Source organism: Balaenoptera acutorostrata, chromosome X, assembly GCF_949987535.1.
Source record: "Balaenoptera acutorostrata chromosome X, mBalAcu1.1, whole genome shotgun sequence".
NCBI lineage: Eukaryota > Metazoa > Chordata > Mammalia > Artiodactyla > Balaenopteridae > Balaenoptera > Balaenoptera acutorostrata.
In genome coordinates, this window is record NC_080085.1 from 72250400 (window position 1) to 72264354 (window position 13955).

Consider the following 13955-nt stretch of genomic DNA (forward strand, 5'->3'; position numbering starts at 1 on the left):
TCTGCAAATTGAACTACAGATTCAATACAATCCCAATCAAAATCCCAGCAGGCTTTTCTGTAGAAAGTGAAAAGCTGATTTTTAAATTGATATGGAAATGCAAAGGACCTAGAAGAGGCAAAACAACTTTGAAAAAGAAGAGCAAAGCTCAAGGATTTGCACTATCTGACTTTAAGACATATTATAAAAGTACAGTAATCAAGAAAGTGTTGTATTGGCATAAAGACAGACAAACAGATCAACGGAACAGAACAGTGTCTACAAATAGATCTTCACATATACGGTCAATCGATTTTCAACAAAAAATGCAAGGTAAAAAAAAAATGCAAGGTAATTGAGTGGAGAAAGCACAGTCTTCTCCAATGATGATGCTAAAACAATGAGATATCTATATACGAAAAAAAGGACTTCAACACATATTTATCACCATATATGAAAATGAACTCAAAATTGATTATAAACATAAATTTAAAACCAAAAACTACAAAACTTCTAGAAAACATAAGAGAAAATCTTTGTGACCTAGGATTAGGCAAATATTCCTTAAACAGGACACCAAAAAACACAATTCATAAAAGGAAAAAAAATTATAAATCAGACTTCATCAAGATTAAGAACTTCTGCTTTTTGAAAGACACTGTAAAGAGTATGAAAAGACAAGTCATAGACCAGAAGAAAATACTTTCAAACATACATGATAAAGGACTTACCATCCAAAATATATAAAGACTCAAAATTCAGTAAGAAAATTACCCAATAAAAAATGGGCCAAAGATTTAAACAGACATTTTATCAGAAAAGATAGATATATGTCAAATAAGCACATAAAGAGATGCTTAACATCATTAGTCATTAGGGTAATGCAATTCAAAACCACAATATGGTATCACTACACACTTACCAGATGTTCAAAATTAAAACAAGACTGACCATACCAAATGTTGGTAAGGATATGGAGCAACTGAAACTCTCATATACTGCTGGTGGGAATGTAAAAAATTATATAACAAATTATATAACAGTTTTCTTTGGAAAACAGTTTGACAGTGTCTTTAAAATGTTAAAATATAGACCTACTATATAACCCAGTCATTATATTCTTAGGTATTTAACCATGAAGAACAAACACATGTCCATACAATCACTTGTACATGAATGTTTGTAGCAGCTTTATTAGTAATATCCAAAAATTGCAAAAAACACACATATCCATCAACAAGTGAATGAACAGACAAATCATTTTGTATCCATACAGTGGAATACCACTCAGCAATAAAAATGAACTACTGATACATGCAACAACTTAGATGGATCTCAAAATAATTATGCTGAGTTTAAAAGCCAGACCAAAAAAAGAATACATACTATATGATTCCATTTATATAAAGTCCTAGAACATACAAACCAAACAGTGACAGAAAGCAGATTCAGTAGGGGTCGGGCAGGAGGGAAGCATTAAAAAAGGGCATAAGGGGGCTTCCCTGGTGGCGCAGTGGTTGAGAATCTGCCTGCTAATGCAGGGGACACGGGTTCGAGCCCTGGTCTGGGAGGATCCCGCGTGCCGCGGAGCAGCTAAGCCCGTGCGTCACAACTACTGAGCCTGCATGTCTGGAGCCTGTGCTCCGCAACAAGAGAGGCCGTGACAGTGAGAGGCCCATGCACCGCGATGAAGAGTGGCCCCCGCTCACCACAACTAGAGAAAGCCCTTGCACAGAAACGAAGACCCAACACAGCCAAAAATAAATAAATAAAAATAAATTAAAATTGCCAGATTCCACCCATAGCTTTCTAAAAAAAAAAAAAAAACCACTCAGCTGACCTGTAGACTCATTAGAAATAATAAATTGTTGTGTCTTAAGCTACTACATTTAAAAAAAAAAGGGCATAAGAAAACTGTTGGGGATGATGAATAAACTAATTATTTTGATTGTGCTGATGGTTTCACAAGTTTATACAAATGTCAAAATTTATCAAAGCATGTACTTTAATATGTGCAGTTTAGTGTACGTCAACTGTACCTCCATAAAGCTGTTTTAAACATGAATAAATTAAACACTACTCCCAGAGGCATTTTGGTAGCTTGAGTAGCCAAAGTCCTAGGTAGCCCCTATCTGCTTCATCCAGTTATTTATACTGATCTTGTGCCTAAGAGAAAAATGAGTAACTCATTGAGATGACCTAAATGACAGGCAGACAGAAAATGCCATTAACTGGCACATTCACTAAATACTATGTAACAAAAAAAGAATAATTATTTAAAATTTCCGTAGAAAAAAAAGTAATTAGCAAAAGAACAAAAACAATTATTCTTAGTTTTGTTTCAATAAAATATAGCAAAAATTTACAAATACTCACCTCTTTGGATAATCTTGTGAAGACATCTCCTCCCCTGAGAAAATCCAGTATTAAATACAGCTTCCCTTCAGTCTGAAAGGCTAATTAGAAATTAGAATGTAGTAATAATAATTTTTAAGGCTTACAAAGCTTAGCATAGTTTTTAATTAATATATATGTTTCGAATTTTATTATTGAACACTATAAAGCAATTAAGCATTTAGTCACATGGTCCATGATTGGATAACATTATCTCAAAATTAAAACTAGTGTTGAAAAAGCTATAAACCCCTTCCCAGAACATAATCAACCTTGGATGTAGCTTTATACAGAAACTTGTACCACCATCGTTTTCCTGATTTATGGAGCACCGTGTTCTACTGCAATTGCCTGAACTCTACTTCCCCACCTACTGAAAATCTACTAATTCTGTCAAGCTCAACAAAAATGTCACCCCCTCTATTTAGCTTTCTTCTATTAAGGATTTCCCTCTTTTCACATTTCCCCATAGCATCCTTAACCTCTCCCCCATCAGAATTACTTGTTACTACTTTTGAGATCTCATTGCACTTTATTTATGTCTCTCTTATGGTACTTAATCCATGTTGATTTATACAATTAATTGGTCTTACATTTCTGTGTTCCCTATAGATTATAAATTTCTTGAGATCAGAGATTATTTCACCTCTAGAACCCACTGAATTGAATAGAATGTTTTGAACCCAACTGGTGTTTAGTGATTAATCTAATGATATCCTAGAGGTTCAAGGAAGGAGATCTTTAGATACTACTACTACTCTCATTCCATTAGGGTAATGGGGAATAAAACAATAATGGGTGGAAAATTCTAGAAGGATTTTTACAGAGAGAGTTGGGTACATACTATAATGCATTATTTGTCAAAATTACCTAAGAATAAAATCAATAGCTGCTGTATTTTTAAATTTCAAAAATTGAGAGTGACATAGTAGATTGGATCAGTGATTTAATAATGTATATGCCTTTGAATTCTCCAGGGAAGCCAAATGTCACAATCTCATGCATACATTAAACTAGCAATGGAGCCATGATTAAAACTCAGAACTGCATGGATTGGAAGAATTAATATTGGTGACCCAAAGCAATCTACAGATTCAATGCAATCACTATCAAAATACCAATGGCATTTTTCACAGAAATAGCACAAATAATTTTAAAATTTGTATGGAAACACAGAAGACCCCAAATAGCCAAAACAATAATGGAAAAGAAGAACAAAGCTAGAGGCATCACACTCCCTGACTTTTAGACCATGCTAAAATCTATAAAAATCAAAACAGTATGGTACTGACACAAAAAGAGCCATATAGATCAATGGAATAGAATAGAGAGCACAGAAATAAACCCATGCACTTATGGTCAATTAATCTACGACAAAGGAGGCAAGAATATACAATGGAGAAAAGACAGTCTCTTCAATAAGTGGTGCTGGGAAAACTGGACAGGTGCATGTAAAAGAATGAAATTAGAACATTCTCTAACACCACATAAAAAAATAAACTCAAAATGTATTAAAGACTTAAACCATAAAGCTCCTAGAAGAGAACACAGGCAGAATACTCTTTGACATAAATCGTAGCAATGTTTTTTTTGGATCTGTCTCCTCAGGCAATGGAAACAAAAGCAAAAATAAGCAAATGGGACCTAATTAAAATTAAAAGCTTTTTCACAGCAAAGGAAACCATCAATGAAATGAACAAACCTACTGAATGGGAGAAAATATTTGCAAATGATATGACCAATAAGGAATTAATATCCAAAATATATAAATAGCTCATATATCTCATCATCAGAAAAACAAACAACCCAATTAAAAAGTGGGCAGAACACCTGAATAGACATTTTTCCAAAGAAGATATACAGATAGCCAACTGGCACATGAAAAGATGCTCAACATCACTAATCATCAGAGTATCAAAACCCCATATCAAAACAACGATGACGTATCACCTCACACCTGTCAGAATGGCTATCATCAAAAAGTCTACAAATAACAAATGTTGGAGAAGATGTAGAGAAAAGGGAACTCTCATACACTGTCAGAAGGAATGTAAGTTGGTGCAGCCACTGTGGAAAACAGTATGGAGGTTCATCAAAAAAATAAAAATATAACTATCATACGATCCAGCGATTCCACTCCTGGGTATATATCTGAAGAAAATGAAAATATTACCACAAAAAATATATGCACCCCAATGTTCACAGCAGCATTTTTTACAATAGCCAAGATAAGGAAGCAACCTAAGTTTCTATCAACAGGTGAATGGATAAAAAAGATGTGGTGTACACACAAACACACACACACACACACACACACACAGAAGAATATTACTCAGCCATAAAAAAGAATGAAATATTGCCATTTTCAACAACATGGATGGACATAGAGAATATTATGCTTAGTGAAAATCAAAGACAAATATTGTATGATATCACTTCTATATGGAATCTAAAAAATAAAACAAACTAGTGAATATAACAAAAAAGAAACAGACTCATAGATATAGAGAACAAACTAGTGGTTACCAATGGGGAGAGGGAGGGGGAAGGGGCAAGATAGGGGTAGGGGATTAAGAGGTACAAACTACTATGTATAAAATAAATAAGCTACAAGGATATATAGTACAACACAAGGATTATAGCCAATATTTTATAGTAAATATAAATGTGATATAACCTTAAAATTGTGAATCACTATATTGTACACCTGAAACTTATATAATACTGTAAGTCAACTATATAGCAATTAAAAAAAAGAAACCTCAGAACTGTCTGACTCCAAATTCATGTTCTTTCCATTGTACCTATTGCTTCTCACTGGTATTCCTCTCCTGCCAAACATAAGAAAAAATAACTCAAATAGACTAATATACCATATGGTCCTCTTCAACAGAATGAGGAAGTAAGATTAACATGCTCATTATGAACATGTAAGAGGAGCCCTTCCAAACACAAAAATGTTTTGAAGAAATTATCACAGTAGTTTATAGCCTAAGATCCCTGGAGGTATACCCTAGTACAGAAATACTACTAGACAAGTAATCAGAAGACACTATCTTGTTACCTTAGACAAGTTAACCAACAAATACAGGAAATACAACTAAAAGCTAGATATTAATTCTTATTTCAGATAAACACATTTTACATAGTTGAATGTATTAAATCATTCCATATTCATTTCCTGTTTGAAGTATTTATCTCCTGTTATATTACTGTCTGAAATGAAATCTTAGTTATCTAATTCCATATTTTTTTTAAAAAAAGATTACATACCATAGTGCAATTTGACAATAAATGGATGATTTACTTCCACCAGTATATCCCTCTCCATCTTTGTCCGAACTCTGTCTCGAACTAAAAATTACAGAAGGGTAGAATATATTGCTCTCGTATATAATTTCAGTAGGGATCCCATCAGTAATTCACCAAACAAAAATATGGAAATATAAAACGTAACTTTATAAGTGCCCAAATTTGCAGTCTATATTCCTAGACAGTAATTACCATATTCTCAGAAAGCTAACAAATTCAGTTTAGATCTAGAGATGGGTTAAAGAGACACAAAGTTATTTGGTGAATAAGCATTTATTATATATTAGTCTCCAATTGTTCAAATGAGTTTATTGATTAAAACTGAGCACAATGTTATTGTTATCACAGCCTGGAAGACAGTGTATATAAGTGTATGCAGGTGTCTGTGCTCTCTCAATATGCAATACCAACACAGATAGACAGAAAAAAATAAGAATCTTGAAATAAAAGAATATAGTTTAATAAAATAAGTTCACTTTAAATAAAACATGTCACTTTTTATCCCATTAAATTTTTACCAGGGTACACTCTCACTAAATTAGGGTATGTTCCAATATCAAACCTAGAAATATCACTTACCACTAGAAATCTGTAACAATTACTAATGTTAAAAGGAAACTAAATCTACTCATCTTATATAAGCAGTACACAGCATATTTCTTAAAAAAAGCTTTACCAAATCTATTTTAATAAGCTTTCTAATTTTCTACCTTTTAAAGAAGCTTTTTTTAACACCTTCATTGCATAGAGCTGTCCAGCATCAGGACCAGTCTTCTTTCTAACAAGAAAAACCTAATAGGAGAATTAAAGTTAAAACAGTGAAATTCACATACCAAGCCATTGCTGCTAAACATATACATTAGCACATACATATGGCCTTGCATTTTCTCTAATTTTATAGATATACCTTTCCCTATAAATTATACTTGGTTAATATTTTCTCATTTTCATTCACTTAGTGAATCACACTCCCATACATCCTATTGTGGAAAAGAACATTTTAAAGAACATTTGAGAAGTTTCTGATGTAAGAGATAAATAATATAACGAAAGACAATTTGAGCTAAGGGAGCTCCTTATAAGACCCAAGTTCCTTTTTGTTACCTTAATAAGGAGCAAACAAATGTGATGACCATTAATTTGATACCTTCATTTCTACTTCCCTATTGGTCCATTTTAGAAGTTACCAGGTATTTTATTTTCTAATAAGAAAGCAGAGGCAATTCTTATCTGTCTGCCAAGAAAAAGAATAAAGATGGCAAATATTTCAATAAAGAAATGGAAGTTAAATTATTTAAAGCTACCAAGTAAGCTTAAGTAATAATATCTCATATTTTCAAACCAGGATTATGACTCATTAAAAGCTAAGTTTTAAAAAGCCTCAGTTATGAAGATAAATATAAGTATATTACAGTTTTATGAGTTATTTATTAGTAAAGGGTTGTTTCAATTTGTTTAATTATTTAGTAAAACGTGTTCACTGCCTTACCTGCCATCCTCAACTCTAACAAGTTCTATTCAAGTGTTGCTTAACTTTAAAATGTGGTCAAGTAACTAACTTGTTCACACAAAACTGCAGATGGGAGAGCTTTTAATTAATTTTTTGTCTTGCCTCTTTCCTAAGGTAGAGCTTAAAACCCTTTAATCCAAATATTTTATGTGATAATTATGTATCAGCCAACTGGGAAGGTGAGGGGGTGGAATCCTTACTTCATTTAATCTCTGCTTCTCCTATTCTTTATATCAGACCTAAACTCAAGGACCATTTCAGGTTTACAGTTTTCATACTCATCTAGTGTAGTGCTTCTCACACTTTCTGTGTAGACCAACCAGTCTTTTTTTCCCCCTTTTCTCCAAGTCCATTGCAGACCATACTTCTATAAAATATAATCAAAATGAATTATTTAGAAAATTGAAATTTAAATGTCATAAAATACAATCCCTTTTTATACTAATAGATTCTACACATAAAATTACTTTGTCAAATTTCTGTAAAAGTTGCTAAATGCTTACTCTCAGTTTTTGAACATGTCTTACAGTAAGCCAGTAACAGTTCATACCACACTTGGAGTAGACTAATCAAGAGAATTCACATATTAACAGATGGCTGGGTTTTGCAACATAAAACTATCTTTGGAGAAAAGAAAATTTCAGGGCTTGAACCAAATTGTAAATTTTGCATATCACCATAAACATTTCTGTACTGAAAGAACTAACAAAACTACTACCCTATGTTACTTTCTTGTCTAATATCTACTCTGAACTCCAACAAGATCTCCCCAAACAATGTAGAACCCCAAGGAAGTGTGCATTGCCATGGAAGATTTCAGTAGCTTCATTCCATGGAGTTATTTTTAGTGCATTTAAACTTGGAGAGGATAGTCCTAAAAATCCATGGTTTTTCACTGATGAAAATAGTAAGCAATGGAACAGAATGTCAAATTTAACACACCTATAGCCTACCCTCGGTCTCCTTTATAAAGAAGATTCACTAGAAAATAAAATTAGTATTTTATAAATGAACAGTGTTAAATCAGGCTTTTTAATCACAGAAGAATATATTCAATCTGGGTTAGAGAGAATACACACACAAACTAGATTACCATGGGGTTCTAAATGTCATATAAAACTTATTGAGTAAGCTAAAGAAGCTATGACCCCAGATGCACATTTTCTTATCTGTATTTTTCAAGTTTTCTGCTGTTGGCAAACAAGTGGACTTGTATGTATTTGTATAGCTGATTTCAGTCTATATCAGTTTTTTAAACAGCAGACTAAATTAATTGCCATAACACACGCACACACGCACACACACACACACACACACACACACACACACACACACAGAAAAGCTTCAAAGCTAAGCAAATGGCATTAACCCTAAGCACCAGACTTAAAGTTTTCATTCAATTTTACTGACATGGGCAAATAAAGGTAGATAAACAGTTTCCTCTTTCCTAATCAATATCATGTGACCAAGATGTTGACAACAAAGAAGTCAAGTCATTTCGTGAGTGTTGACTACACCACAAGTAGGAGAACTATCTTTCTCAGTCTCTTCCAAGAGAGCAATTCTCAATATTTTTGGTCTCAAGAATTCTTTTACTGTGCTGTACAGTAGAAACTAACATAACATTGTAAAGCAGCTATACTCCAATAAATATTAAAAAAATAAAATAAAAACCTTAAAGATGATAAACATAATAAAAAAAAAGAATTCTTTTACAATCCTAAAAATTACTGATGACTCCAAAGTACTTTTATTTTTGTGGGTTATATCTATTGATATTTACTATATTAGAAATTAAAACAGAAAAAAATAACTATGTATTGATTAAAAATAATAAATACCTGTTATATGTGAATATAAATATTTTTATAAAGATAACTATATTTTTTCCAAAACAAAAAAATCAATGAGAAGATTGACACTGATCTACATTTTTGCAAGTCTCTAATATCTGGCTTAACAGAAGACAGTTGGATTCTCATATCTGCTTCTACATTCAATCTGTTGCAATTAAGTTGTTTTGCTTAAATTATAAGAAGAAAATCAGGCCTCACGCAGATATGTATTTGGAAAAGGGAGTACTATTTTAATAGCCTTTCCATATTATTGTGGTTATTCTTCTTTGATACGACACAAGAATTTGACAAGTGGCAGTTTCTTAAAGATTAGTTGCAATGAAAAATCTGAAACCACATCAATTAACTGTCCATATTCTTTTACATAATAATCCATGGTCTACCTGACACTTTGAATGGATTTTGTACTGATGTCTGATTTGATAACATCATGTGTTGGTCAACTCAAAAACATTGGTTCACTGAGTTATGCAGATCTTCCAAATGTTGACAGTAGCAATCTCATCAGGAAAGTCTTTTGAGTATTGAGAAGAGTTGAGCCCACAGTGGCAAATAAAAATTTTCCAAAATTCTAATTTTTTGCTTCAAAGCTCAAATTTTATCATTAACAAAAATATTATCAGTTGTTTTCCATGAAATAACAGGTTTGCTCCATTCATTTTTGAGAAAACATCTACCAAATACCCAAGTTTAAGTAACCATAGTTTGTCGATCATTCTTTCAAGTAAAAATGCTTTTCCATGAAAAAAGTGTCTATTTTAGCTCACAACTCAAAAAATTGCAAAAGTGCTCTGTCTTGAGACAATCATACTCTTTTGGTATGCAGCTAAAGTACTTTGTGTACTTCTCAATTTCATTCCACAATATTAAAAAGATGTGTACTCAAGGGCTGATACTTGATAAATTTAATCACTGTTAAAACCTCATCGAGGACATTCTTAAGTAAAACACATTTTTTTTTAACTGTAAGTGGGTGACAGTGAAGAATATGATTACTGATGTAGTTTAAAATCACTTCCTTGACTGTGCCAAAGTGCCAAAAGTTTTACAAATAATATCTTAGTATTATAAAACAGTCTTGACCTTGAGAACCCCCTGAAAGTGTCCTGTGGATATCCAGGGGTAGTAAGACCCACTTTGAGAACCACTGTTCTAGAACACAGCCTTTAGTGGAGTTGAAATGAATGGAATACAGAGGGTAAAAAGAGGCAATTAAAGAAGAAAGAAAAAGTCTAGGCTTTAAAAAAGACACACAAAGCAGCCACTTTTCCCCTATCTCTTAAAACACTCACTAGTATCTCAATATGGCATCTAATAGAAGCCATCATTCACAGTCTAGAGATGTAACTGTTTATTTGTTCATTACCTGATTTGTTCTTTTCAGGTCTAATGAGTGAACTTTCCTAGCATAAGAAAACATCATCTCACTCTGCTCTCTTCCCATGATCAACTACAGAAGAAGCTGCATGACTTCAAACTACTGTTTCTAAAAACATCTCTCTCCTGATCAGAGAGGTTTCTTTTCAGTCACCCTAATCCAATTCTCAGAAATTGTTCAGAAGAGAAATGAATGAGTGAATTACTCCAATATACTTTTCTCTCTGTCACATGGACTTTTATATTTTCCGTTAAGAAGTGTTTGCTGAAGTGAACTGCAGAACTGCACAGCTTTAACACTGATTGAAGAGAAAGGACCATTTGCAAGAAATTTTAAGTTGTAAACATATATTTTTAAAACTATCTCTTGATAGCTAATCAATTACTAAGGAGGGCAAGGGTTTGATATTTTCAAAAATCCATTTTTAAGTCCTATATTTAAAGGCTTTACTATCACAAAAGCAAAAAAAAATATGAAGCATGAATGTTAAAATGTATGTATGCTTTGTGTAAATATGATTTGACATGTGAAATATATGAAAGGCTTGTCTGACAATGTCAAACATGTTTTCAAGTGTTTTATTTTATTGTGTTTTAAAATAAGTAATGTAAGTTGTTTGGTATACTTCATTTCAATTCACACATTACTTGATGTGCTTAGTGCAGAATTTTATATGCATCTTTTATGATAATGCATGCTTCCTCAAAGTACAATTTTACAACTGATTTTCGTAGGATTTTTTCCCGATTAAATAGACTATAAAGACGTTCAATGTCACAAAGCATTATATAGGTTAAAATTCCATTTATTGCATTTTAACAATGGGACTTTCACAGAAAAACTTATAAATAAGACTGCAGCCCAAAGTTTCTTGGAATTGCTCCTACACTTATCTGATTCACAGCCTTGGCCAAATTCCTGAATAGGTTCAGCATATAACAAGTCCCACCCACACAATGCCTACGCAAATGACGTAATACTGACAAGCAAGTATGTTCACATCCTAGGAAGAAAAAAATAAGCCACCTCCTTAATATTTCTTTGGTTGATGAACTGCACAAGGATCACTATTCTGTATTTTAGTATTAGGAATTTTTAAAAGGCTTCTATGATATCCTTGTTAAACCAAAGTTCCTGTACAAAGCTGAGTGTTCCCTGAATTTTTTAAGGACTGCATTGACATCTTGTCAGCGTGTTGCTATAATTAATGTGAAGATGTTACTGAAGACATTTTATTATGTTATACTGTATTTTCTTCATGAAGCCCCATAAGAAAAATTTCTCTGGTCTGTTTGATCTGTTTCTTAAAGATACTGTCAATAATCATACAATTAAATGTTTCAGCCTCTTTATAATGGCTGCCAAAATATTTGTCTTCACTTTTGCCCCATTTCTAGGCCCTTATACCATGCATCTGTGAACAACAGAGTTTATTCCTGGCTTCATCTCATCTTTCCTGCTCTAATTTTTCTGCTTCCATCATCTTCCCCACTTATTTTAAATTTTATTTTATTTAGTATTCATCTATGAAAGCCTTAAATCCTTTCTGGAACAAAGCTGGATATAAATAAATACACATATGAATAAATTTATATATATCAAATGACACAACAAATACTTTTAATGTCTTGAAATGATTGCCTGGTGATATTTTATTTAAGTCGCTATATAAGCATTTATATATTGGGGATGTAAAAGAACTTCATCTCTGTTCTAAAATTAACATCATAAAATATAATGTAAAATATTTTTTTTAAATACTGTACTTTTAGTAACTTTAAAAAATAAAGGTGTTCGAAATGCACATGCCTACTCTACAGGTCAGTTCTATAAATACACCCCCCACACATACAATCTATTGAAAGCTCCTTCTAGTTTTACTCTCCCTAGCACAACTATTCAAATCCTATCTCCTTGTCATCATATACCTCCTGTACCAATTCACCGCCAAACCATAATCCACCTTAGTTTGTACTTTTTGTGTCCTGAAAATGTTTCTCTATATTTTACATGTTGTATTCTATACCACACAGGTATCAGATTACTTTAAGACAATTATGCCTACTTTATATTAACCAATGTTGTTTTTTAAAGTGTTATACACAAACCAGGCGTTCAATAAATGTCTTTCTTTTAAAATGTTTCAGAGCATAATAAATAAGCAATGCTCAACTTCCTTACTTTCCCCTTTGAAACTAAATCTCAGCCACCCTGAAATTAGTAGTTTCTCATTAACTTCCTCCCCTTAAATTGCTGTTGTTGCTGTTTCCTAAAGGCTGTTACTTAATATGTGTATGCAATACTTTTCATGTCTTAGATGTTAGGTATACAAAAGTCAGGAATCAGACCTACATACTTCTTTTCCAAGAATCATATACCATTAAGCACTTAATAACCAATTTTAATAACGAGTGTCAGAGTTTATCTTCCTCAATTTTGTTTTTTCCCTTGAAATTTAAGCCCTTTGAAGGCAGGAGTTTCACATAATCCATATATCACCCAGTACTTACCATAGCTGTATTTTACACACATATTTGCTTTAAAAGTTGATAGATTAATTCATGCATTCAATACATGAATTGATACATACATTCTGACTTCTGTGATAGAGCTAAGGAATACAGATGAAATCACCAAGAAAGAAAGCTAAGGTCATGCCAGCATGTGAACAGAGAAACAAGATCTCTTTTACAAAATTCAAACTTTCTTGATTTAGGCAGCTAATAAATAGCATGCTATATTTTGTCCTAGAGATATCAGTGATCCCAGGGGATTAGAAAACCTTTATTATTACAGAGAAGTATAAAGAAATTGAACTAAAAATACAACAGAAATAAAAAGGAGTAAAATTAGAGCTGCCTTTGTGTGTATCCTTTGACAATTTGGAAACAGCACATTTATCAGATTTCTACCTATGTGTACACTTTTTTGCTAAATGTTTAGAAGAAAAACAAATGGGGAAAAAGGCATTCATTACCTTTCCAAAGGATCCCTGACCAAGAACTTTGAGCAACTCAAATTGTGCAGGATCTGCTTTCTCATATCCTTCCTTAACGTGATGAGTAATAGGGATTTCTTTAACAACTCCTTCATCCTGAAAAAACAAATCCAAGCAATACTCAAATATACTTATAACATCTTATGATTAGCTCCATTTAGAACCAGAAATCACAACAGAAATAATTTAATACCTAACTCCTTCAATCTAGCACAGAGTTTTATGGGCTACTAGCATCCCCATTTCCTGGGTTTTCTAACACATAGAGATAGACCATCACCACCACCACCCCTATTATATAATTTCATGTAAACAGAAGCATGTAAAATCTATGCTTCAGCTTCTGTTCCAACTAGGTAGAGACAGAAGAAAAACATCAACAACTAAAAGAGTCTTAAGACCCTCAATGGAGTATGACGTATGAGGTAGATGCAGAAAAAGTCAAGAGATAGATAAAACCTTGTAAATTGTGGGACATGACAAAAAATGTGAACCTGAAGAGTTCTTTTAAATAGTATTTCACTATAC

At 32.6% G+C, this 13955-nt stretch overlaps 1 protein-coding gene across 6 annotated transcripts in view; it reads right to left on the reverse strand.

The window, feature by feature from the left end:
- RPS6KA6 (ribosomal protein S6 kinase A6) overlaps window positions 1-13955 on the reverse strand; it is a 155431-nt gene that overhangs the window by 83128 nt on the left and 58348 nt on the right. For 4 of the 6 annotated variants that reach the window (XM_057539051.1, XM_057539050.1, XM_057539049.1 and 1 more), the window contains 4 exons: window positions 13407-13523; window positions 6396-6477; window positions 5647-5727; window positions 2356-2435 (listed from right to left, as the gene is read on the reverse strand). In XM_057539051.1, the coding sequence (XP_057395034.1) occupies window positions 2356-2435; window positions 5647-5727; window positions 6396-6477; window positions 13407-13523 (360 nt within the window). Of the gene's footprint in view, window positions 1-2355; window positions 2436-5646; window positions 5728-6395; window positions 7563-13406; window positions 13524-13955 lie in introns of those variants that run through there. The other 2 variants (XM_057539052.1, XM_057539053.1) reach the window with 2 other exon arrangements.